General features: G+C 40.5%; 1 protein-coding gene across 2 annotated transcripts in view; it reads right to left on the bottom strand.

Moving 5' to 3' along the window:
• Positions 1-1,229: 1,229 nt before the first annotated feature.
• Positions 1,230-27,649, bottom strand: part of LOC120055684 (solute carrier family 12 member 2-like) — a 32,860-nt gene continuing 6,440 nt past the window's right edge. The window contains exons 7-26 of one of the 2 annotated variants that reach the window (XM_039003580.1): positions 27,499-27,607; positions 27,090-27,217; positions 25,073-25,157; positions 24,792-24,943; positions 23,400-23,507; positions 21,657-21,780; positions 21,380-21,481; positions 13,696-13,851; positions 13,343-13,442; positions 7,355-7,466; positions 7,073-7,213; positions 6,392-6,498; positions 6,045-6,124; positions 5,528-5,677; positions 3,384-3,506; positions 3,041-3,152; positions 2,726-2,812; positions 2,186-2,321; positions 1,508-1,575; positions 1,230-1,365 (exon numbers count right to left, since the gene is read on the bottom strand). In XM_039003580.1, the coding sequence (XP_038859508.1) occupies positions 1,230-1,365; positions 1,508-1,575; positions 2,186-2,321; positions 2,726-2,812; positions 3,041-3,152; positions 3,384-3,506; positions 5,528-5,677; positions 6,045-6,124; positions 6,392-6,498; positions 7,073-7,213; positions 7,355-7,466; positions 13,343-13,442; positions 13,696-13,851; positions 21,380-21,481; positions 21,657-21,780; positions 23,400-23,507; positions 24,792-24,943; positions 25,073-25,157; positions 27,090-27,217; positions 27,499-27,607 (2,316 nt within the window). Of the gene's footprint in view, positions 1,366-1,507; positions 1,576-2,185; positions 2,322-2,725; positions 2,813-3,040; positions 3,153-3,383; positions 3,507-5,527; positions 5,678-6,039; positions 6,125-6,391; positions 6,499-7,072; positions 7,214-7,354; positions 7,467-13,342; positions 13,443-13,695; positions 13,852-21,379; positions 21,482-21,656; positions 21,781-23,399; positions 23,508-24,791; positions 24,944-25,072; positions 25,158-27,089; positions 27,218-27,498; positions 27,608-27,649 lie in introns of both variants that reach the window. The other variant, XM_039003586.1, reaches the window with a different exon arrangement.

Raw genomic sequence — 27,649 nt, forward strand, 5'->3', positions numbered from 1 at the left:
TCCAACTGGCCCAAAGTCTAAGCTTTAGTGCGCTTATTTTCCAAGGCTTTTGATGCATATGCCTACCTACATATTCAATGTTATGCTTCATTGATACAAATTCATCAGATACGAAATACATTTCCGACTGACGTACCACACAAATCCTAGTATTGCAAGTGAGCATGATTTATTTTGTGGCCTAACCAGATTACAAATCACACAATAGGCTACTGACTGTTTGTGGTTGATGTTAATTTCATAATGTACAAAATAGGCTATAACAATGTTATTTTAGAATATAGAGGCTTTGCTTTTAAAGATTGTTTTACCTTTTAAATAAAAAATGTATCGACTGTCATCAAAAAGACAAGACAACACACAGAAAACAACCATTGTTCAGATACAAAAAAATCTAATGGAAGCTTAATTATTGACCAAACAAATATTTAACATTTTTAAGAAACACAATGTAAAATGAAAATATTTCAATCTCAGATAATACTAACAATCTAGCTATCGTCATCAAGGGGGCAATGAAAACCAACCGGTGTCAAATAATACATAAAGACAAACAGCCACAACAATTTCTCATTGGCCTGTTATATCCCCCCATCCCTTACATATTAGTTGACTAAATGTAATTTAAAATAAGCATTATATATAAATAAAAACAAATCAAAACACTTCTGACTGCATTCAAGTCGGCTAACTGGTGTGTGATTTTATCATGGAATAATTTAGTTCACCACAGCATTGAACACAAGTCTTGAGGCTCCAAGAGGATGCGACCTACTGCATTCTACATGTGTAACTAGCCTGGGTACTAGTCTGTTTAGGTTACACTACACTCTTTGTACTCCATGTCATATGCCAAATCTCAGTACAGGTGTGTTTAGCTGGGGGGGGGAAAGGAGTGGCAATGACTGGAATGATAGCTAAAAAGACAGGTACCCAGACTAGTGTATAACTACATAGATTAGCAAAATGTGTTTATTTAGACACTCCGCAGTATTGTTATGTGACATTACAATTAGGCCTACTGTACTTGTGAATTGTTATGACAGACCATTTATGGTACTTTAGCCTACTTCTACTAATACTTGATGTAAAGAGAATGCAATTAGTACATAATTAGTTCCATAATATCCCCATGCACTTTAAGCACACTTTTTAACCCCCCCCCCACCCCATTCTATAAATTCCTAATATAACAGTTTTGGTCAGTTAAATGGAGAGTGCGAGGAATTTTAAGAGTAAAAAGTAAGGACACTCTGGTGGTTGCCTCGCACTAGGAGAATAGGAGGCAGGTCTTTCGACAGGGTCTCCAACCAGCACATGTAGAGGGCACTGGACACCGTTCCCTTCCGGGCCAATGGCATGCTCCTGTTGGACAGGGAGCGAGTCAGTCAGTCAGAAGGACGGACGGACAGACAGACAATAGATAATTAAATAGATCAACAGTCCATTTCAATACCATCACTTTATATTTGTGTTCTAGACATAATGTAATATTATAACTACTTACATAACGATGAGTTTTGCTGAGTTTGAGTGTTCTTTCAGCAATTCATTCAATCTGATCTGTCGGTTAGTCTGGGAAAAAAGAAATAGGAACAAGCTTATATTAGTTATATATATATATTAGCTGAGGTTGAATCAAAGGCTAGTTTCTCAAATTATATCTTGTTCCTTCCTAGGACACTACGCAATGGCACCCTCTCAAATAGCTTTCTATACTGCCAATGTTTAGGGACTGTAGTACAACATATGGTCAAACCCTGTAGGCTTTCTTACTTTCTTACTGTGTAGCACTGTATGCTATATGTGACTAAAACAAGGCTTATGTGTTTACTTGTGCAACCTGTATGAGAAATCAAAGCAAATAATTTTTACAACGTGTAGAAAAGTATTCCATTCAAAATTCTATTCAGATTCCTGTGGTGTATACTGTAATAAGTAAAGGACAGTGGATGCAGGTTGTATTTGCCCCACTGTGGCAGTAAGATCCAGAGTTTTGTGGCCGGGCTGGTCTAGCGGTAATGCCGTAGCCTCCCGCACACATGTCTTGACGTCAATATAGCTTAGAATCTGGCCTATTGCCCTTTGACACAACCTCTAACTTTCCCCAGTGTCATCCTCCTACTATATCTGTTCAATAAAATCAGAAATTAACTTAAAAATCTGTTTTTTAAAAGATCCAGACCTTGGCCCTGTAGAGCTCCAGCTCGTTGTCTGAGATCCTCCAAGGCTCCTCAGCCTTCAACCTTTCTGCAGCCTCCTGCTCCATGTCGTCCTCCTTTAGCTTATACGGCTCGATCATCTCCTCAAAGCTAAGCACACTACAAGAGACAGGTAAACGGTACACAGAATGAACGTCATTATTATTGCATTATAATTATGATTACATTGTCATTATAGTCCTAGGCTAATGGGTTTCTTTGTATTTCACATATTGCACAGTTTCTTTGACGGAGGCTTCTCAGTGACCTATAAATTACTTCATGTTGAACATGATCTTGTGGCCTGGCTGGTTTAGTGGTAATGCCGCATCCTCCAGCCACATATCTACAGTGTTGGCATTGGTTTGAATCTGGTCTACTGCCCTATGATACAACCTCACCCTATCTTACACTACTGTTACCCTCTTTCTCTATCTGATCAATCAAATCTGAAAATACATTAAAAAAATGATATTTATACAGTATGTAAATAGAGCATGATCTTGACACAGCAGGCATCTTACTTGTGTTTCTTTGGCTTAGTGTTGATGTCCCCGAGCACATAGATCGCAGAGAAATCTATCCTGAATTTGCTGAGTAGAGCAGCCATTCTATTAAAAAACAGGAGAAAGTATCTCAATTTTTCAGACTCAGTTGGTAGAGCATGGCGCTTGCGATACCAGGATCGGAGGCTCGATTTCGGCTGGGGCCACCCATACAAAAAATGAATGCATGCATGACTGTAAGTCGCTTTGAATAAAAGCAGCTGCTAAATGGCATATTTTATTATATTATAGATTCCTCAACCTCACATCATGACTGAAGGAACGATAACTCACGCCCTGCGATCATGGTCAATCCTGTTGATCTTCCCACCAATAAAAAGACGGATTTTGCAGTCCTTCCACTTCTTTTTTTCCGTGAGCAAGTACGGAATCAACAGAGCCAAGCCTGTAACATTTGGAAACAGATAAATAAGGGATGATGGTAATAAATGACGACTCTTTGGGGTCCAATCTGATTGTTGACACTTGGGTCATATTCATTGGGGCTCACTGTAGCAAAGTGTTTTGCAACAGAACATTTGCTTTTCCTATTGGATATAATGCCTATTTTAGTCAGTTTTTGTTCATTTGGTGCTTATTAAGAATATAACCACAGCATTGACTTGCCATACGGTACCTCCATCATCAAACAGCCACCACACATCCACTGTGCCTTTGCACTGCTTCTTCTTGAACTGCTGGCTGGCCTCCAGAAGCCTTTGGTCTGTGAGGCTCAGTGGCTTAGCACTTCTCTTCGTCTCTGTGGAGTAACCACATCAAAGGCAGTCACACAGTTATTATCAAAGACGGTAATTGACTGTGGACTGTTAGAATTTCCCATAGGAAAACATGTCTCACTAGCTGGGCATGCACAGTTGTATACTAGGCAGTGCATCCATGATTTCACCGTTTTTTTGTGATATTTGCAGGCAAAAATGCTCGATTTTGCTGTGGCAATTCTGGCATTTTGTATGGCAACAAGGCACATGCACAGAGGGCTCTATCTGTGCAGAGCACATGCCCATTTGCACTTGCAGTTTTTTTGTATACATTTTTTGTCGTTCTTGCTCAGAACCCACTGCCTGCATGTCATCGGTAAATTCTCATATATGCTTCAGAACTAAAATGTTGCACGTCTTGAATCAGCGTTGGCACGCAAAGGCGGGCACGCTGCGCATATTCAGATTAGAGACCAGAAATAACTTGTTTTAATTTACTCAAGCCAGTTTTGCCCGGGCAAAAACAGAGTAGGCCTACATTCATCATCCAAATAAAATACAGTTTAGCAATCTACTACTGACTCATCTTTGCCAGAACAATATGCTAACCTGCTGATTTGATTGATCATTTTCATATTTCAGATAGGCTTAGTTTGGATTTTTATAGATAAGCAGCAGTAACATTGCACTGCCTTCAATATTATGGGATGAAGATGTAACATATTCTGGTAACATATTCTGGCAAATGTATTACAATATTTGTGAGGAAGAACAGGGATACCCAGCTGGCCAACAACTGCTCCCTGGGCGCCGATGACGTGGATGTCGATTAAGGCAGCCCCTCTTTGATTCAGAGGGGTTGGGTTAAATGCGGAAGACACATTTCAGTTGAATGCGTTCAGTTGTACAACTGACTAGGTATCCCCCTTTTCTTTCACTGTGCAGGGAGGCTGCCCTTCAAAGTGATGGCACAGTGCAAACAGAACATGCTTTCCATCTGATCCTGCAATCTCTGCTACAAGTAGGCCATATGATTTTGCTTGCTCTGGACTCCAGAGAAGCGACGTGATATATCCCTAGTTGACATTGGCTGCTAACATGAATGACTTTCAGCTCCTTTCAGCTTAAAACAGAGTATATTTCTGTAGCCTATCTTGCGTTTTGAAAATACATAACCGTTTATGGCGGTACTGACAGGATACATTTGCCGCAGCAATTGTGCACGCATGTTCTGGTGTACACATGTGCGTGCGCAGGGGTTGCACGTTTTGTACCACTTTTTTTTGAAAACCACTAAGATACATGATAGTGGTTGTGGCAACAAATGGAGTTTGGTTGGATATAGTAATGGTAGGCTACAGTATTTCATACAATCTTCTGTTTTGACTGGAACTGTGTTGGTCATTGTTAATAAGTGCAGCATTTATTCCAGTTCAAAATAGTTTTGCAAAAGACTTTACTCATCAGATTGTGCTGCTTTCCCCTCTTCTTAATAATGGCTCAACGAGTCATGGTTGCGAAAACATTTTTGGGGGATGCCCTTTTTTTGTTTGAGCACATGCCTCCAAAAGGTCTGAATTTTTCAAATTTGTTTTGAAAATGCGCTGTTAATGGAAAAAGTTTGTTGATGTGTCGCTGATTGAACCATATAATGCGGTGATTGGTTGAAATTGCGAGCCCTCTTTTTGTACTGCAGTGATGGGTCAGTTTTATGAGATAATATTGCGATGATTTGACTGTTTTGTGCGGAAATAGTGCAGTGATTGGTCGAATTTGCAAGCCCTTGCATAATATACAGGGAATTGTTGATTTAGAAAATCCTGGAGGGACTGACTAAGTCAAATTGTAGCTTTTCAACAGAGCATAAACAGTAGACATTAATTACTTTAGTGCGAGTTAGGCCTGTTTATGGTTGTTTGGAGCTGGTTTCCTGAACCCAGGATAAGTCAACTGGACTAAAAGTGGACTTCAAGACATGAATAGGCTTAATCTGAGTATTTATGTTTCACAACATTACCTGTGAAGCACTGTGCCTATGTACTCATTCTAGTCTAAAGATTACCTCTGAGAATGAGAGGGCTGTTTTGAGCACTGGTGATCAGGGATGGAGGAAAGGAGTTACTGTCCTCGGAGTCTTTACCAACCATGTTGACAGACACCACAACATCCTTCATACCCGCGTCCTTCTTCTCATGGGATGACAGGAGCTCATCTGGAGAAGGGGCAATCAGACAAATCTCAGAGCACTTTATCTAGTCCTTAGGCTGCGTCTGAAATGGAACTCTATTCCCTATATAGTGCATTACATAGACCTCTGGTCAAAATAAGTAATAATAACAGAAAGAAATCTCAGCGCTTTATAAGTGCACTACAGGGAATAGGGTGCCATTTCGGATGCACCCTTACTACTGTGAAGAAATCCTTAGAACAGCTAGAAAGGGGATGTGTGCTCAATCCATCTGAAGCTATCCACTTTATGTCTGTACTACTAAGGAATGTTAAACTTGATTGTGAGGAATGAGTGTGTTGAATGAGTGTTCCTGGGAAAATGAGGAGCACAGCATGACACAATACTGTACCTGGGTCTTGAATATGGGAGATATCAAGACCCTCTTGTAGTCTGATGATGACAACACCATGCTGCAAGTCAAAGGCATCACTGAAACACAACCGCACAGCTTGTTACTAACACTGAAGAGGGAATATAGTATAACCGTAGATGGCCAAAGTGATTTCAATCATGATTTCCTCAGGAAAGCATGTGATGTAGGGTGAAATTGCCTCTATATGCTGATCTTGGGTTTAGCATTTTTCCGTCTAATGGTTAAGGTCAGGATTGGGAAGGGGAAGCTGATCCTAGATCTGTACCTAGGGGAAACTTCACCCTAGAGCAAACCATGTAGTCAGTCAAACTAGATACACTTACTGGATGATGTTGATATACATTTCCACATCTTTCATCTCGCCATCACTCCAGTTGTTCTTAAAGCCCATCACAAGTGTGTTGGGCTTCAAACGCCCCAAACCTGTAGCCTTGAAGATGAAAGAATTACTTCATTTTACATCAACATATTAATATTGGAAGGCCATTACCTGACTCTTTCAATAAAAATCCCTTGAACAACACACACAAAGTGTGGTCATAACTACCTCCTTATGCGGCAGGTAGGCTAGTGGTTAGAGCATTGGGCCAGTAACTGAAAGGTTGCAAGATCAAATCCCTGAGCTGACAAGGTAAAAATCTGTCGTTCTGCCCCTGAACAAGGCAGATTAACCCACTGTTCCTAGGCCATCATTGTAAATAAGAATTTGTTCTAAACTGACTTGCCTGCTTAAATAAAAAATAAAAAAAATAAAATGCCAGTAATACTCAATGATTATTATCGATATTCACCATTCAAGGTTAGATGGTGATTGCCACATTGAAAAAGATCATGATAGACAAGAGCCTGGGAACCAGTTCATTTGTGCCATCATGCCACTCCTTTCCACTCCTGGTCATGAGAAAGACTTAACATGATAGCATAAACAGATCTGGGACCAGGCTAGGCAGACACCATACTGAGGATACACCACATATTATAGCAGTGCACTGCAGAACAATCACCTGTAAAAGGTACTGAGCTCCATGTCTCAGGTCTTCAGCAAACACAGGGGTGTAGAAGGCCTTGATGCGGTTCTTCAGTAGCCAGCGCTGGTAGCGGGCATGATCAAGAGACATCTCCTTGAAGTTTGGCCGACGGGACACCTTAGGACAATGAAACAATCAAAGCTGTTACTCCTAAAAATATGAGTAAGCTGTAAACTATATGTAAGATGTATACTGTGTATGTACAGAGATGCTTTGTAGTTGATAAGGCTTAGCGGCTAGGCTTGTAATGATACGTACCGTGCGGACGTGGCCACACACCATAAGGCCTACGTTCTTAGTGAATGCGTTTACCAGATGGAGTAAAGCAGGCCGGGCATTGGGGTATCCAGTCATCACCAGACACTGGGGTCTATCCCATATGAAGAAAAAAATAAAATAATTGATACGATTTTCAGGATAATTGTGACATTTTTTTAAATTGGCCAAATAAGGTATTTTTTAAAATGTAATGATTTTAATACATTCCAACAAATATTAAGTATTGTATTTACAGTAAAATCTATATATACGCATGTGTAACATTTAAATCACAATATCTGTTAAATGGATCAGAAAATGCTTTTAAAAATACATTCTGAAATACATGAAAGAATGTATTTTAGAATATATTTTTACATATATAGTAGGTAAATATATTAAAACATTTATTTGGAAATGTTTTGTGAAATATATTCCAACAGGCACTTAAAAATTATTTGTGATTTTTTTTTAAATTAAAATGTATGGCAAATATAGAAAATGTGCCAAATCATATTGTAACAAAATGCAATGAAACTTTAGTAGGCGCAGTGTACAAACATAACCTTTAAATCACAGAACACAACATGACACATTAAAACCCCCTAAAGTCTAAGCCCTGTCTACTAAGCTATATGGAACTGTTTTAAGAAGGTCATACCAAGGATCATTTAGCACTTTGATTTGGAATTTTAAGACCGCTTGAAGTATAAAAAAATATATATATTTTTTTGTTGATGAAAAACAATTGTGGGCCTTACTGCTATTAGTCCATACAAAAGCACTGAATAACAAATTCACTACAACAGTCCCCCAAAAAATCTAAAGGAAATTTGTTCTGAAGTGAGACAGGGATATTGCTAGGCCTGTTAATTAGCCCCCCTAAATAAATCAATATATCAGTCAATATATTTTCTCTGTTTTTTTTTCTTCCGTCAACCGTTCCATCACATCTTAAACTTCTTATCGGGCGGGCACTAGGACCTGGGGGAGGCTGCTGCTGCAGAGGCTGCTGCACGCGCTTGTGACTGTTAGACCTACGTGTAGCTAACATTTTGGTTAACGTTAGCTACTTCTGTGGCTTGAGACTGCTAGCTAACAGTAAACGGACAGGAAAAGGCTCTGACACAACGAATTCATGCAGATAGGCTACGATGTGAATGTGTGGTAAGTTAGAACAGAGCGAGCGAGAGAGAGAGAGAGAGAGAGTATTCACTACTATAGACTTTGGTCATAATCAAAGCTTTGTTAACCAATACGTTTTTATTTTATTTTTTTATTTCACCTTTATTTTACCAGGTGGGCCTGTTGAGAACAAGTTCTCATTTACAACTGCAACCTGGCCAAGATAAAGCAAAGCAGTGCGACAAAAACAAACGTACAGTCAATAACACAATAGAAAAATCTATATACAGTAAGATTAGGGAGGTAAGGCAATAAATAGGCCATAGTGGAAATAATTTCAATTTAGCATTAACACTGGAGTGATAGCTGTGCAGATGATGATGTGCAAGTAGAGATACTGGGGTGCAAAAGAGCAACAACAAAAAAAACAATATGGGGATGAGGTAGTTGGGTGGGCTATTTACAGATGGGCAGTATACAGGTACAGTGATCGGTAAGCTGCTCTGACAGCTGATGCTTAAAGTTAATGAGGGAGATATGATATAAGTCTCCAGCTTCAGTGATTTTTGCAATTCGTTCCAGTCATTGGCAGCAGAGAACTGAAAGGAAAGGCGGCCAAAGAAGGTGTTATCTTTGGGGATGACCAGTGAAATATACCTGCTGGAGCGCGTGCTACGGGTGGGTGTTGCTATGGTGACCAGTGAGCTGAGATAAGGCGGGGCTTTACCTAGAAAATACTTACCTGGAGCAAGTGGGTTTGGCGACTAATATGTAGCGAGGGCCAGCCAACGAGAGCATAGAGGTCGCAGTGGTGGGTAGTATATGGGGCTTTGGTGACAAAACAAATGGCACTGTGATAGACTACATCTAATTTCCTGAGTAGAGTGTTGGAGGCGATTCTATAAATGACATTGCCGAAGTCAAGGATCGGTAGGATACTCAGTTTTACGAGGGTATGTTTGGCAGCATGAGTGAAGAATGCTTTGTTGCGAAATAGGAAGCCGATTCTAGATTTCATTTTGGATTGGAGATGCTTAATGTGAGTCTGGAAGGAGAGTTTACAGTCTAACCAGACACCTAGGTATTTGTAGTTTTCCACATATTCTAAATCAGAACCGTCCAGAGTAGTGATGCTAGTCGGGCGGGCGGGTGTGGGCAGCAATCGGTTGAAAAGCATGCATTTCATTTTACTAGCATTTAAGAGCAGTTGTAGGCCACAGAAGGAGTGTTGTATGGCATTGAAGCTCGTTTGGAGGTTTGTTAACACAGTGTCCAAAGAAGGGCCAGATGTATACAGAATGGTGTCGTCTGCGTAGAGGTGGATTAGAGAATCACCAGCAGCAAGAGCGACATCATTGATATATACAGAGAAAAGAGTCGGCCCGAGAATTGAACCCTGTGGCACCCACATAGAGACTGCCAGAGGTCCGGACAACAGGCCCTCTGATTTGACACACTGAACTCTATCTCAGAAATAGTTGGTGACCCAGGCGAGGCAGTCATTTGAGAAACCAAGGCTATTTAGTGTGCCGATAAGAATGCGGTAATTGACAGAGTCGAAAGCCTTGGCGAGGTCGATAAAAATGGCTGCAAGGTACTGTCTTTTATCGATGGTGGTTATGATATCGTTTAGGACCTTGAGCGTGGCTGAGGTGCACCCATGACCAGCTCGGAAACCAGATTGCATAGCGGAGAAGGTATGGTGGGATTCAAAATGGTCGGTAATCTGTTTGTTAACTTGGCTTTCGAAGACTTTAGAAAGGCAGGGCAGGATGGATATAGGTCTGTAACAGTTTGGGTCTAGAGTGTTTCCCCCTTTGAAGAGGGGGATGACCGCGGCAGCTTTCCAATCTTTAGGGATCTCAGACGATACGAAAGAGAGATTGAACAGGCTAGTAATAGGGGTTGCAATAATTGCGGAAGATAATTTTAGAAAGAGAGGGCCCAGATTGTCTAGCCCAGCTGATTTGTAGTGGTCAAGATTTTGCAGCTCTTTCAGAACATCAGCTATCTGGATTTGGGTGAAGGAGAAGCGGGGGGAGAGGAGGGCTTGGGCAAGTTGCTGCGGGTGGTGCAGAGCTGTTGGCCAGGGTAGGGGTAGCCAGGTGGAAAGCATGGCCAGCCGTAGAGAAATGCTTATTGAAATTCTCAATTATTGTAGATTTATCAGTGGTGACAGTGTTTCCTAGCCTCAGTGCTGTGAGCAGCTGGGAGGAGGTGCTCTTATTCTCCATGGACTTTACAGTGTTCCAAAACTTTTGGGAATTAGTGCTACAGGATGCAAATTTCTGTTTGAAAAAGCTAGCCTTTGCTTTCTTAACTGACTGTGTATATTGGTTCCTGACTTCCCTGAAAAGTTTCATATCGCGGGGGCTAATTGATGCTGATGCAGTACGCCACAGGATGTTTTTATGCTGGTCAAGGGCAGTCAAGTCTGGAGTGAACCAAGGGCAATGGGACATGCTTATTTAAGATGGTGAGGAAAGCACTTTTAAAGAACAACCAGGCATCCTCTACAGATGGGATGAGGTCAATATTCTTCCAGGATACCCGGGTCAGGTCGATTAGAAAGGCCTGCTCGCTGAAGTGTTTTAGGGAGGGTTTGACAGTGATGAGGGGTGGTCGTTTGACCGCAGGCCCATTACGGACGCAGGCAATGAGGCAGTGATCGCTGAGATTCTGGTTGAAGACAGCAGAGGTGTATTTAGAGGGCAAGTTGGTCAGGATGATATCTATGAGGGTGCCTATGTTTACGGATTTAGTGAGGCTGCCTGTAAGTTACAGTGTAACAGATGTTGCGAGATAGCTAACGGTAATGTTTACGGTGTCTTTTAAATTCGACATAAGTTATGTGGCGATGACATCTAATTAACATTGTATTTAATGTAGTTTTGCTATCTGTGCCAGGCTATAAATGAGACAGATGACGTAACATCATGCACATATCTTTTCATACTCAATTGCTTTCATTCAATAGGCCATTGCAAAACAATTATCAGTGGGTCATGTGTAGAAAAGGTGACATAGTGTTGATCACAATGTCATTGTATTATCCTCAATTTCTCAACTGTAGGCTAGCTAACGACTAACGTTAGATGGATATACGGATATTCTTCGAGAGAGGCAGTGCCAGCAGCTCTGTCGAAGGCCAATCCGGTGAGAAATGAAGATTTTACCAGTTCAAACAAACAAATTAAAACTGAAACTGATTATCACATATTAAGCCTTGAGTTATTGTAAATATGAGTTTAATAACAATACATGTCAAAACACAGCAGACAAGAATGAGGGAAAGAAGCTGGAGGCTGACAGGGCTGAGAGGTTAGTGATTAAAAAAAGCAAGTAGATATTAAGCTTTCAGTTAAATTTGTACAGCATATGACAGCATATGTTTTACTTTTGTTAGGCATAAATACATTGTATTAATGATATCTTAAAGGGTCATGCAGAAAGAGAGGCTTCTGTGCCATGCAGAGATCAACATGCGAGCTGTATAAGTGAGAGTAAGCCCAGACCCCCCTAAAAGAGGCTTAGCCCCCTATCCATGAATCTTTAGTGACGTCCCTGCTGAGAGATATAAGATCAGGAAACTTTATTATTTTATTATTTTTATTTTTTATACATGTATTTAACCCCTTATTTTTAGCACTAAACAGTCTCCTTATACATATACTTCCATTCATTTTTTAAACTGGTACAGGGGTACCTTCAGACGAGTCTTGTGAAGCCTGTAGGCATCCTGGAGCAAAACAACCGACATGTACTTGTTCGTGAGATTCTGACCTTTGCACATATTAGTGTGTAGCCCAAACTGTTCGGACACTACAGACAGAAGTTGGCAGATCGTCTGTACTGACTTCAGACGAGTCCCAAGACGCTTGTGGGTGTTGTAGAGCAAAACGAAGAACACCATCGTGTTCGTGAGAGTTTTGTGAGAAGAGCGATTTTTGGGATGTCTCAAGGTCTGTCAAAACACCACTCTAGCTGTGTCACCTTTCACCGCAGATGCAGAAGTGTGACAAATGCAACAAAAACTTCAACTGACATTTTTTTTTATGGTGATTTTTTTTTACTATACTAATTAGATTTCTGCAGGGCGAAAATATCGACTCTAGCTTTTATTTTTACTGGCTTGAAAATTTGTCTCGTTGGAGGCCAAAAAGCACTACACCCCCAACAAGCCAATACTTCAAATAGGTTGCCGCCGCTACAATATATTTAGTCAGAATGCATTTGTATTGTACATGACACATCCTAATGTAAATGACTACAAAAATTATACATGTTAATGTTACTTTTCTTTTGTGAATCTTGCATTCAATTGCACACAACAAGCTTCCATTCCCCCGTCACAATGGCATTCATGGCTGATTTAACTCATAATTACCAGTTGTGTAGGGCCGTTCAGGTGTATTTTTCCCAAATGTGGTAAATGAGTTACCGCTTGGTTATGCACGCACCATAACACCGCTAACCATACACTGTATAATACCACTCATTGGAAGCACAATACCAACATATACACTTTCACATATTGTGGAGCATTGCACAATGTATAGTTTTTGTTTAAATTGATAAAAACTGAAATAAAAGAGTAATTTAATTTCATTTAATTTAAGAGTAATTTAAGATCCCAAATTTGCATTTGATGATAATGAATGGACAGGGGGACCTGATCCTAGATCAGTACTCTTGCTCTGAGACACTTGGTATAAATGGGCCCTGATGTTGAATGTTGTTGCTGAAGTACACAACATCAAGGTGCAAGGTTCATTCCATAGTACGTGGGCATTTGTAGTAGTGTGCAGTATGATGTGTAACAGTTATGCTGATGCTCCTCTAAAGGACTTGCTGCTGTGCTACCTGAAGTTTTTGACGTGGTCCTCTACACCAGTGAGAAGGAGGCAGTGTGTCAGGGCATGGTTATAGATCAAGGCTTGAGTGGAGGAGCCCCAGTTAACATCTGTGCGAGAATAAAATGAAAAATGAAAAAAGAATGAAGAATGAAGAAAAAATCAAACAGTAGATTAGAGACGAATATTGAACAGAAGTGTAACAACAGCCGACATCAACACTAGAATATAGTGAAAATACATGTAGCATTATAATATGTGTGTATGATAAAGACACAGTGTTCTTACAGCAAAGAGAAAAGACTGGCCATAGTTTTCTGTCCCAGATACACTCAAATACTATGTGAGAAGAGGACCATTTACCTGGTTTCTTATAGCTGACATATACATAGAGAGCCAAGACAATGATATTGGTCATAAGGGCGGCCCACCAGTTTACAACAAACATGACAGCACAACAAAGCACGGCTCCAGCCAGCGAGACCCACTTATTGAAATATTTGAAGCTTGGCCGCCATCCTGTTTAGATAGGAGAGAGCACAATGTCCAGTAGAACAAAACATTAACAATACATTCATATGGATAAAACACATACTGGGAATATATATGTAGTGACATCAGTGTGTAACAACAACAACAGAGTTAGAAAGTCATTTAACCCTTTACACTCGCGGGGATTGGCCTATATGGACAGGGCTGAATTGAAATGTTTCTTACGGAAGAAATATAAAAGCACTTGCATAACCACGGTAGCCATTGAAAGGGAACAGTTTGGAGATAATGGGAAAATGATTAGACCAAAGGTGAAGACAGTTCACCTGACACAATGATGAATCCAAACATTACACTGTTGAATTTATGTGCATTTTACATTTATTGTACTTTTCACCGCATTTGTTGATAACGAAATCTGAAAATACTCTGGATACATGATAAGAATATTCCTGGAAAGACAAAAAATTACAAAGGTTTGAGTGAGAGGACTAACTAGTGTCGCCAAGTGGCCAAACACCTCTCCAAAGTGTGCACAGTTCCTAAGTAATTTTAATGCACTTTTATGACTCAAAGAAGAGTCTTCAACTATAAGGTGCCTTTTTGAACACTCCTAGCTGTGCCGTTGAGTATCTAGAGCAAGCACGCTTGTAGTTGTTTTGTTTGGAACACAGCCCTACATCGCCGCCATCACAGAATTACTGTTGTTGTTTACACAATCCAAAAACGGTCCATTATAAATCGCAATCTGGGTCAGTTGGGAATCATTATAACTTGTTTTTCAACCACTCCACAAATTTCTTGTTAACAAACTATAGTTTTGGTAAGTCGGTTAGGACATCTACTTTGTGCATGACACAAGTCATTTTTCCAATAATTGTTTACAGACAGATTATTTCACTTATAATTCACTGTATCACAATTCCAGTGGGTCAGAAGTTTACATACACTAAGTTGACTGTACCTTTAAACAACTTGGAAAATTCCAGAAAATTATGTCATGGCTTTAGAAGCTTCTGATAGGCTAATTGACATCATTTGAGTCAGGTGTACCTGTGGATGTATTTCAAGGCCTACTTTCAAACTCAGTGACTCTTTGTTTGACATCATGGGAAAATCAAAATAAATCAGCCAAGACCGCAGAAAAAAATTGTAGACCTCCACAAGTCTGGTTCATCCTTGGGAGCAATTATCAAATGCCTGAAGGTACCACGTTCATCTGTACAAACAATAGTACGCAAGTATAAACACCATGGGACCACGCACCAGTCATACCGCTCAGGAAGGAGACGCGTTCTGTCTCCTAGAGATGAATGTACTTTGGTGCGAAAAGTGCAAATCAATCCCAGAACAACAGCAAAGGACCTTGTGAAGATGCTGGAGGAAACAGGTACAAAAGTATCTATATCCACAGTAAAACGAGTCCTATATCGACATAACCTGAAAGGCTGCTCAGCAAGGAAGAAGCCACTGCTCCAAAACCGCCACAAAAAAAGCCAGACTATGGTTTGCAACTGCACATGGGGACAAAGATCGCACTTTTTGGAGAAATGTCCTCTGGTCTGATGAAACAAAAATAGAACTGTTTGGCCATAATGACCATCGTTATGTTTGGAGGAAAAAGAGGGAGGCTTGCAAGCCGAAGAACAACATCCCAACCGTGAAGCACGGGGGTGGCAGCATCATGTTGTGGGGGTGCTTTGCTACAGGAGGGACTGGTGCACTTCACAAAATAGATGGCTTCATGAGGCAGGAAAATTATGTGGATATTGTGAAGCAACATCTCAAGACATCAGTCAGGAAGTTAAAGCTTGGTCGCAAATGGGTCTTCCAAATGGACCATGACCCCAAGCATACTTCCAAAGTTGTGGCAAAATGGCTTAAGGATAACAAAGTCAAGGTATTGGAGTGGCCATCACAAAGCCCTGACCTCAATCCTATAGAAAATTTGTTGGCAGAACTGAAAAAAGCGTGTGCGAACATGGAGGCCTACAAATCTGACTCGGGTACACCAGCTCTATCAGGAGGAATGGGCCAATATTCACCCAACTTATTGTGGGAAGCTTGTGGAAGGCTACCCCGAAACGTTTGACAATTTAAAGGCAATGCTACCAAATACTAATTGAGTGCATGTAAACTTCTGACCCACTGGGAATGTGATGAAATAAATAAAAGCTGAAATAAATCATTCTCTCTACTATTATTCTGACATTTTACATTCTTAAAATAAAGTGGTGATCCTAACTGACCTAAGACAGGGAATTTTTACTAGGATTAAATGTCAGGAATTGTGAAAAACTGAGTTTAAGTATTTGGCTAAGGTGTATGTAAACGTCCAACTTCAACTGTGAGCCTAGAGGTCGAGAGAATAAGTAGACACAGTGGCAGAATAAATTCAACCACACCTTTGTTTCATCACCAAACCGGAGAACAACCTCTGTCCATTGAAGTCCACAAAGCATATTGCATGGAACAAACAGTTACATGACCTACAGATTGGTCAAGCAAGTTAATGTTTCTGACATTTTCGTACCACTTAACAACGATTGATTTAGAACCACGGAGAGTTACCGCAAGTCGCAAAGAAAACAGGAGCTGCCTCCACTATTCCAGCACCATCAACTTCAACATTTCAACATCATCAAATCACCTTTAGTCTAATACAGTGACAACTAAAAGATACCAAAAACAATTTAGTCCAGTCAAAGTAAGCAAAATATGATGTGGCTGTCCATGTTTCTGATTTCTGTGCGTGTGTGCGTGCATGTTCGTACAAGTAGAAAAACCATGTTGACTCACTCTACTTGTAGAGAAACGCCAATGGCATCCTCCTCTCTTTCATGTTGACACCATGGTATATCACTCTATCATACAATACACACTTTTATTTTTTGTTGTCTTAGGCTACCAGGCTAAAATGCTTGCTCGCTAGCCTCGCTATAACTTCCTTTCATGGGCAACATTAGCTAGTTATCATTAGCCTTCTACATCTAGCTACATATTGGACTTCCATCCTCCTCGGCCAGGGGCACAATGTATGAATTACTGGTTGGATCAGAATCGCTGTTATAATCATTGGCCAGTATGGAGAATTAAGTAAAACCACAAGTCCAAATCCATATCTCCATCCATGGCTAATTTAGGAAAGGGACAATTTTAGCTACCTAGCCACCGGAAGACAACAACACGGGATGAAACAATTGAAGTTATTTCTGTCAATGACGCATGCTCTCAATGCGATTTGATAGGTGTGAGGCTAAATCCAAACTGTCTTCCCGTAACACTTTTTTTTGGTGCGCCAGGACCATTCACAGTTGAGCTCACTCAGTTTAGCTCAACGCTGATTGGCTATTCTTTAAAAAAAAACATTTTTTCAAGGGAGGCGCAACTTTGCAGTATTTAGTTTCTTTTGTTTGTTATTTCTTACACTATTATCCCAGAATGTTTTTTGTGTTATTACATACAGACGGAAATTGCTTTTGGATACCAGAGCGTTGGTAACTCACCAGCACTACGACCAGGAATATGACTTTCCCGAATTGGATCCTTTGTTCCCACCCCCCAGGGCAATTGAACTCATCCTAGAGGCTCCTTCAAGAATCCGCCGGCGGAGAAAAGGTATTCGGAGTGGCATTCTAGTCCGACTCAGGAGGCGGGCACACCATCCACCACTTCCGAGTATATTACTTGCTAATGTTCAGTCTCTAGACAATAAAGTAAACGAGCTCAGGGCGAGGATCTCCTTCCAAAGAGACATCAGGAACTGTAACATACTCTGCTTCACAGAATCATGGCTCTCTCCGGATATACTGTCCCCATCCATACAGCCAGCTGGGTTCTCAGTACATCGCGCAGAGAGGAATAAAGAACTCTCTGGGAAGAAGAAGAGCGGTGGTGTATGTTTCATGATTAACCACTAATGGTGTGATTGTGATAACGTACAGAAACTCAAGTCCTTTTGTTCATCCAACCTAGAATAACTCACAATCAAATACCTCCCAAGAGACTTCTCTTCAGTTATAGTCACAGCCGTGTATACCCCCCCCCCCCAAGCCGATACCACGACGGACCTCAAGGAACTACACTGGACTTTATGGAAACTGGAAACCACATATCCTGAGGCCGCATTTATTGTAGCTGGGCATTTTAACAAAGCACATTTGAGAAAAACGCTACCGAAGTTCTATCAATACATTGACTGTAGTACTCGCGCTAGTAAAACACACGACCACTGCTATTCTCTCTTCCGGGATGCCTACAAGACCCTCCCCTACCCTCCCTCCGGAAAAACAGAACACAACTCCATTTTGCTCCTCCCTTCCTATAGGCAGAAACTCAAACAGGAAGTACCTGTGCTAAGATCTATTCAAGAGCAATTGGAATCCATGGTTCAAGATTGTTTTGATCAAGCGGACTGGGATACATTCCGGGTAGCCTCGGATGATAACATTGATGTATACACGGACACGGTGACTGAGTTCATCAGGAAGTGTATAGGGGATGTTGTTTCCACTGTGACTATTATAACCTACTCAAACCAAACACCGTAGATAGGTGGCAGCATTCGCACTAAACTGAAAGCGTGAACCACCGCATTTAACCATGGCAAAGTGACTGGGAAAATGGTTGAATACAAACAGTGTAGTTATTCCCTTCGTAAGGCAATCAAACAGGCAAAACGTCAGTACAGAGACAAAGTGGAGTCGCGAATCAACAGCTCAGACACGAGACATATGTGGCAGGGTCTACAGACAATCACGGATTACAAAGGGAAAACCAGCCACGTCGCGGACACTGATGTCTTGCTCCCATACAAGCTAAACACCTTCTTCGCCCGCTTTGAGGATAACACAGTGCCATCGACCTACCCCTCTCCCAAGGACTGTGGGCTCTCCTTCTCCGTGGCCGGCGTGAGTAAGACATTTAAACGTGTTAACCCTCGCAAGGCTGCCGGCCCAGACGGCATCCCTAGCCGTGCTCTCAGAGCATGCGCAGACCAGCTGGCTGGAGTGTTTACGTACATATTCAATCTCTCCCTATCCCAGTCTGCTGTCCCCACTTGCTTCAAGATGTCCACCATTGCTCCTGTTCCTAAGAAAGCAAAGGTAACTGAACTAAATGACTATCACCCTGTAGCACTCACTTCTGTCATCATGAAGTGCTTTGAGAGGCTAGTTACAGATCATATCATCGCTACCTTATCTGACACCCTAGACCCACTTCAATTTGCTTACCGCCCCAATAGATCCACAGACAATGCAATTGCCATTGCATTGCACACTGCCCTATCCCATCTGGACTAGAGGAATACCTATGTAAGAATACTGTTCATTGACTATAGCTCAGCCTTCAACACCATAGTACCCTCCAAGCTCATCATCAAGCACGGGGTCCTGGGTCTGAACCCCGTCTTGTGCAACTGGGTCCTGGACTTCCTGACGGGCCGCCCCCAGGTGGTGAGGGTAGGAAACAACCCTTCCACTTCATTGATCCTCAACACGTGGGCCCCACAAGAGTGCATACTCAGCCCCCTCCTGTACTCCCTATTCACCTGTGACTGCGTGGCCACACACGCCTCCAACTCAATCATCAAGTTTGCAGACGACACAACCATAGTAGGCCTGATTACCAACAATGACGAGACAGTCTACAGGGAGGAGGTGAGGGCCAGGAAGATAACCTCTCCCTCAACGTCAACAAAATGAAGGAGCTGATCGCGGACTTCAGGAAAAAGCAGAGGGAGCACGCCGCTTTCCACATTGACGGGACCGAAGTGGAGTAGGTGGAAAGCTTCCAGTTCCTTGGCGTACACATTCACTGATGATCGGAAATGGGCCACCCACACAGACAGTGTGGTGAAGAAGGCGCAACAGCGTCACTTCAACCTCAAGAGGCTGACGAAATTTGGCTTGGCCCCAAAGACCCTCAAATACTTTTACAGATGCACAATTGAGAGCATTCTGTCGGGGTGTATCACTGCCTGGTATGGCAACTGCACCGCCCACAACCGCAGGGCTCTCCAGAGGGGTGTGTGGTCTCCCCAATGCATCATTAGAGGCACACTGCCTGCCCTCCAGGACATCTGCAGCACCCGATGTAACAGGAAGGCCAAAAAGATCATCAAGGACATCAACCACCCGAGCCACGGCCTGTTCATCCCGCTACAGTATCATCCAGAAAGCGAGGTCAGTAGAGGTGCATCAAAGCTGGGACCGAGAGATTGAAAAACAGCTTCTATCTCAAGGCCATCAGACTGTTAAAAAGCCATCACTAGCCAGCTATCACCCAGTTAATCAACCCAGAACCTTAGAGGCTGCTGCTAATATACATAGACATGGAATCACTGATCACTTTAATAATGGAACACTAGTCACTAATAATGTTTACATACTGCTTTACTCATTTCATATGTATATACTGTTTCTATTCTACTGTATTTTAGTCAATCCGACATTGCATTTTAGTGAATCCGACATTGCTCGTCCTAATATTTATATATTTCTTAAATTCATTATTTTACTTTTAGATTTGTGTGTATTGTTGTGAATTGTTAGATATTACTGCACTGTTGGAGCTAGGAACACAAGCATTTTGCTACATCCACAGTAACATCTGCTAAATATATGTATGTGACCAATACAATTTGATTTGATTTGAAAATATGGCCATGAATGTCTTACTCATTTTAAGGTTGAATGTTACATTAGTTTGTAAGATAGCTTTGACTTTAGGCTATTTATTTACTGTATTACAAAAAAATATTGAATTGTGTTTGGTTGACAACACAACCAAGTATCAACTTTTAAAGGAGCTGTTTGTACTGCTTGGATAGTTGCATCTGAGCTAGTGACAGTGGCGAACAGTCATTCAGGGTAGAGCACCAACTGTTTGGACCTCCACCAGTTTAAATGTTTTTCATGTAATTCTGGCATTAATTTGTGTCTGATATCAGTTGAGCAAACAATGTAAAAATATAAAAAATATAGTTGACAACCAACCACAATTCAATATCACTAAATATCATTACATGTTAAATAAACCAGAGCTTGAAACACATTGGTTAATTTGCTTTGTTAAACCTACCCTTTGGAATGACCTCGATAGCAACAGTGAATCTATTTGTTTGGAAGTGGAGATCTCTAAACAATTATTCTCATGATAGTACATTGGTAATAATCAGTGACAAATATCATAGCAGGGCTTGATTAAAACCCAGGATGGGAAACCAAAGGGTACCTATAGATAAATGCTCCAGTAGGAGGTGCTGCCCAGCCTATTGTTTTTTTCTGATAGTGGATATAATGTTGAAGATCTGACATTGTTTTAAAGGTACAAATTCAACATATTTTACACAAGGTTTGTCTATGTTGAAATTGGGTTACCGTGATGATGTATAGCATGTTACTGTACAGCCGCTGCATTCCAATTTAGGCTTTATCAGTCAAATCTGCCATTTTCAACCCGTATATGGCTACGAGTGTAAAGGGCTACGATTAATTTGAATGAAAAGACAGTGAGTATATCGGAGAGTACATATATCAAAACCAATCCTTACCTGGAGAGTTGGCCAGAGATGCATGGAACACAGAAAAATTTATCAAGGCATATGAGGCCAGAAAGAAGTTTGAAATGATGGGAGCAATGACATTCAGCTCAGCTAAGGGGAGAAATCACAAATAAAACTATAAATAGACTGATACATGAGTGACAGGGAAAGAATGAAGTGGATCTTTTCAAGCATTTTGTACACTGTAGTATTCTGTTTGTTGGCCAGTTTGGAAACTATAATGACTTCATTATCCATAATGCTCAATAATGTACAAAAAACCTACCAATAAGAATGAAGGCCAGACCAATACAGAAGGTGAGGACATAGCCCCGTAAAGGTTCATTGTTCTTTCCATATCCCTTAGCAAAGACATGGAGGCCTGGGTAGATGTTGTCCTTGCACAAAGCCTAAACAGCCACACATACACATTGAGATACCAAATCCAAGCATATAAAGCGGGAAAGGTCTAACATCCAATTCAATTGACAGGACATACTGTATACTCGTTTTTGACATAATATTGGATATCTAAAATAATGTCTAAGGGGCGGTTTCCCGGACACAGATTAAGCCGCTTACGTGTCTTTTTGTTGAGCAAAACTTTTTGTGGAATGTACTACGCTGCGTACAGACCCCCGCACACTCAAGGTCGTCGAGATATATAGAGTTTCCTTGTAGGCCTATTTGATGGTAAACTGTGAAGCGAGCTGTAGCCTATTGCCTATTTCTGAGTCTTTTATTAAAGAATGTGAAACAATGTTGTGTTTATTTGCTGCTTTTCATTAAATCATGTAGCTGTTCTTTAGGCTATGGGCAGAATATAATATTTTGTAGCATAGGCTACCGAATTTATGACAATAAACAGTTCATGATATTTGGTTGTTTCAGTTGAAAAAATACTCTTTGTCACATGACAATAGCAATAGCAACATTATGATTTTAGAGACACAAAGTACAATAGCCTCTGTGATTAAAGGGATCGGAGTCCATCTACTATTGGGCTCTCACCATCATCATCATTATTTACATCATTCAAATTCACCAAATCAGTTTGTTTACAAGCCCACTAGGCTACTCATTTGTTTTCATTAAAAGTCCTGAATGATAGATAGCAAAATACCGTTGGGTGTTTGCCTAGGCTATCTTACACAATTGCACACAATAGCCTTCAGTGTCCAATCCGACGCACAGAAACATATGAAAACATTAACTCATTACCTTGATGCTTTCTTTGTTACATATTGTAGACCCTGCAGCAAATCAAGCAGATAATCAACGTAACTGTTTTTGCATCGCATGCTATCTCACAACAGCTGTTTGTCACTTGACTGTCATTCAGAAAAATATTTCCTGGATCAGCTGATGATGGTTGACAATAACACTAGGTCCTAACTAAACAGCTGGATACCAAATGCACATCTAACAAGCAGGTGAATTAGCCTACCCATAGCCTATTGAAGAACCACGCAAGTTAGGTGACTTTCGGTTAAAGCATTCGATTTTGCAATTGCATACATCATTTTGGATTTGTGTGCCCATATAAACTGTTTTCACGGCATGGCTCAAATTATCATTATGAACATTTGCTAAAGCGGTGCTGCCATTAATAGCGCACCATCTCATAGACTCAGCAAGACTTTTGTCCAACTGATGCTCCATACGGGGTCAATGGGTTTATTATTGTATTCATGATTGATTCGAATGAAGCTTTCAGAACATTCACACTTTGCCTACTGGTCAATCATCTCACAGTCATCTGGACACTTTCATATGTGCAGTGCAGGTCAGTTATATTTTTGTCTCCTTTTCATATCGAAAAAATGGTAGCTTATTGATCACAGAGCGACCAGCCAGCTGTCACATTTTTTAAATTTATTTTATACAATATTCTGCCCATATGAACAAATGTATATACAGTATATTCTCCATTGGCATGCTTTTAGGTCCAGGCCCAATCTGTGTCTGGGAAACCGGCCCTAAAATTGTACTCCTCGAAACATAACAAATACTGAAGGAGGGTTCTCACCTGGAAGACTTTTGGGGCACTGACGAGAGAGGCCAGGGCTGATGACAGCGTGGCCGAGAAAATACCAGCAGTGATCAGAGGTCCAAACCCAGACACCAAACTCATGACCTAGCCAACAACAAGCCTAGACGTTACTTCACTAGTTGGCACCTTCAGTGATATCAGGCAACACACACATTCTCTCATGAACTGAGATTAAGCTACAGCTATTGAAAAGATTGAAATGCAAAAACAAAGGTCATGTTATAGAGGGTACCATAGGGGTGCTAAGCCATTAGTGGTAGTGGGGAGACCTCAAGGTCAAGGTACACCTCAAGGTATAAGAGCAGGGTATAAGAGCATGTCAGAGCATGTCAGAAAATACAAAAAGATTAGTACTAACCATGACCAATTTGTAAAAGGCTTGCAGTGTGTATTCATAACAAAAAAACAACAACAGCAAGGTGTATTGTTCAACTCTATGTCTGCTGTGCAAACCAATCGACAAGTGCCTTTGTCAGTAATGCCATGTAAGTGCACTTGGCTTTGGTACTGGGTAACCCTGTACCACTTGCCTATGATATCAGTGTCACAAAGAGGGTGGGTGCCTACGCACAGTGGTTGCTGTCAATGGTCTCATTCAAGACCTAGAGAATGCCTTGTGACTCACAACACAAGCACTATTATCCCAGCTCCCATTGTTTACCACTAACTAACACTGCAAGCCCCTACATCTATTGTCAAAAATTAAAGCAGAAAGGAGAAAAGCGTAGTGAGGGAAATGCAGCTTCTGAACTGCCATGAGAGACAGAATAATTATTTGCTGCCCATTTTATCACTAAATTGCCCAACACTAACCCAAATCAAATTCTCAGCGCTCCACATCAAACAACTACCATGGTGTTAAAGGATCATGTAAGGTTACCCTCTCTTTTATAAGGCTCTATGCCAGGTGATTATTTTAAAGAATAATTCCTTTTGGAAAAAAGCATATCTGAAAACATCCAAGCAGAGCATTGTGCTAGACTAGAGGTCAACTTTCAGCAGAGGTAGGAGACCTGCTTCTACCAGTAGTTCGAATGACAATCAGAATTGGGGTGGGGGTTATAATGCGTGAGACTATTTTAAAGGGGACGGTTCACCTAAATGACAAAATTACGTATTGGTTTTCTTCCTGACAGCGACCAGGTAAACAAAACCAAAGCAAGATAGGTAGGTGTCTTACCTTGTCCATAAACTGCTTACAGGGTAAGGAAACCAATATGCAGTGTTGTAGTTTGGGTGAACTATCCCTTTAAGTTGTAGGCTCTCTGGCTAAACTTTGTTACATCATGTGAGGTTAGCCATTATTGGAGGTGTATGTTAATGTCAATGTTAAGATAATCCTACACATTACCCCAGGCCCAGACATACTTGGAAATCGTTCATAAGCCCAAACTTGCAGCCTCCTTCCTTACAAATCGAGAAGTCATAACCAAGTGTGCAGGCAGCATCCGTGCAGTTCAAGTCACTGACACTGGAGGTATCATTGTGATCGCCAGTGGCGTCTCTAAGGATACAAGATCCTGTAAGAAAGGATACGAATATTAACTTGAATCTTCAATTAACTAATTGTGGAATTTTTTATTAATTTTAAACAGTGTACTCGTCTTGCTACTGTAACTTCATGTTAATTTTATAAAGAGAAAGATTACCAGTAGAAACAGTCACTGCCACATAAGTAATTCCAGTTATAAGGATGGCCAAAAGAGTGCCCTTTGGAATGGCTGACTGAGGATCCTAGGGGGACAGAACAACATATTTCTCAATGTTTAGTTGTGAATACATTAAAAACGCATGACCGTTTTTGCTCTATATTGAAAGTGCTCCATCATAAAAACTTCACTGCTGACATACACCCTTTCTAGGGATTATATTAACAGTGGACTAATGAACAAAATGCAAAAATGTAGTTTTCGAGTGTACAATAGTATTCCTTTAAAGGCCCAGTGAAGTCAAAAATGTGATTTTCCTGTTTCATATATATTACCACACTATGGAGGTTGAAATAATACTGTGAAATTTTGAAAATAATGATAATGCCCTTTTAGTGTAAGAGCTGTTTGAAAAGACCGCCTGAAATATTTGCCTGTTTTGGTGTGATGGAGTTTTGGCCTGCCTGGTGTCAACACCAGGCGGTAAATTAGTTATTTGACCAATAAGAAAGAGCGTTACCAACCTCTGCCAATAACAGTGAGTTTTCAGTTTCCTCCTCCCCACTCAGACCTAGGGTTGAGTGTACTTTAAAGTACTACTTAAGTCGTTTTTTGGGGTAGCTGTACTTTTACTTCACTACATTCCTAAAAAAAATCATGTACTTTTTACTCCATACATTTTCCCTGACACCCAAAAGTACTTGTTACATTTTGAATTCTTAGCAGGACAGGACATTTTTTCAATTCACACACTTATCAAGAGAACATCCCTGGACATCTCTACTGCCTCTGATCTGGCGGACTCACTAAACACAAATGCTTCATTTGTAAATTATGTCTGAGTGTTGGAGTGTGCCCCTGGCTATCCGTAAATTTAAAAAAAAAAACAAGAAAAAGGTGCAGTCTGGTTTGCTTAATATAAGGATTTTGAAATGATTTATACTTTTACTTTTACTTTTGATACTTAGGTACATTTTACCAATTTTATTTACTTTTACTTTAAAAAATATATATACTTAAGTATATTTAAAACCAAATACTTTTAGACTTTTACTCAAGTAGTATTTTACTGGGTGACTTTCACTTTTACTTTAGTCATTTTCTTTTAACGTATTTTACATTTACTCAAGTATGACAATTGGGTACTTTTTCCACCACTGAGTTGCAAAGCTACCGGTAATTTATCAATGTTACCAGAATCTTCAGTAATTTTGGTAATTAAGGGAAAATATATGGCAATCTATTGTAACTTTGGTAATTTATACTGGAATAACTTAAAACAAATGTATTCATATATAGTATTCTTTTTTTATATATCTGTGTCCATATTGTCCATGAGTTTCTAGTAGACAGACCATTTGGTCCAAGAGAAAATAGCCTAATTAATAAAAAAACATCTAAACAACAATTTTCAATTACTGTACCTCCGCAACTCATCCAACTATTTACTTTCCCCACAACTGCCACCAGTTTGACGCCAAAAAATGTACAAGAAAAACATTGGCATAGTAAAAAAAATATAAAGGATATTAAATGCTGAAACCCTCATATCAAACACCAATAGTATTCACTAAGTTGATGGTTTATATTTAGGATAATGTTTTACAGCTTTGCCATTCTATTTTTTATATTCAAATCATCTTATTTAATTATTTCATATATTTTACATGTGATAAGTCCAGAGAGAGGGCCAGAGATAATTGCAGACACGTGATAAGTTTAATCAAGGTTCAATTTCAAAAAATAAAAAATAATCTACCCAAAAAGGGCCACTAGAAGTATTTTGATAGATAAAATCCTTGAAATATACCAAAATTCCGGGAGCTTACTGGTAAAGTTTCCAGTAAAATACCCTCCCTTTGCAACCCTACTCAGACCACTCACAGACAGTCTTTGCAAAATTCTTGGTTGAGAAATTGCTATCTGCTAAGAAGCTATTTTTGTTTCTTTTTGACCGTTTTAATTGAACACAATCACAATCACTGCATTGGACCTTTGAGAGAAGCCAAGGTCTTACTGTAAGGTCTCCTGAGATGTTGGCACCTGCCAGGATGCCTGTTGCAGCCGGAAAGAAAATGGCAAACATGGAAAAGAACGTCTCGCCGTCTCGGAAATCCGGTCCCATGTTCTCCATCATGATAGCCGCTTCGGATGAAAAAGAACACAACGTGAGAATTTCATCTTGATTCAATGGGGGCAGTCGTAAGCCATTAAATATAATGCTAGCCTGTGTGCCAGTCTGTTTCTGCACTCTTGCCAACTCCTTATGGAATAGTCCTGCCAAAGATGTTTTCCTTGAAAATTACAATTAGGTAGGCAAAAGCACAAACAGATCTGAGATTAGATTAATGTAATGCATGTTCAACAGAAGGAGAATTACAATTTGGGATATGGAAATGAGTGCATAGTTGAACTATCAGACAAACCTTTGTAGCCAAAGAAGCCTTTGGGCTCTTTTGACTCCATGGTGATGACGGTTCCGATGAAATAGTTGAAGATGGCGGCCAAAAGAATGATCAACAACACAATCTGGGCCTGGAAGGGAAAGTTGGGTCATGAGTGGTACAGAGTTTCAAC

This window comes from Salvelinus namaycush, chromosome 1, assembly GCF_016432855.1.
Source record: "Salvelinus namaycush isolate Seneca chromosome 1, SaNama_1.0, whole genome shotgun sequence".
In the NCBI taxonomy this organism is placed as follows: Eukaryota; Metazoa; Chordata; class Actinopteri; order Salmoniformes; family Salmonidae; genus Salvelinus; species Salvelinus namaycush.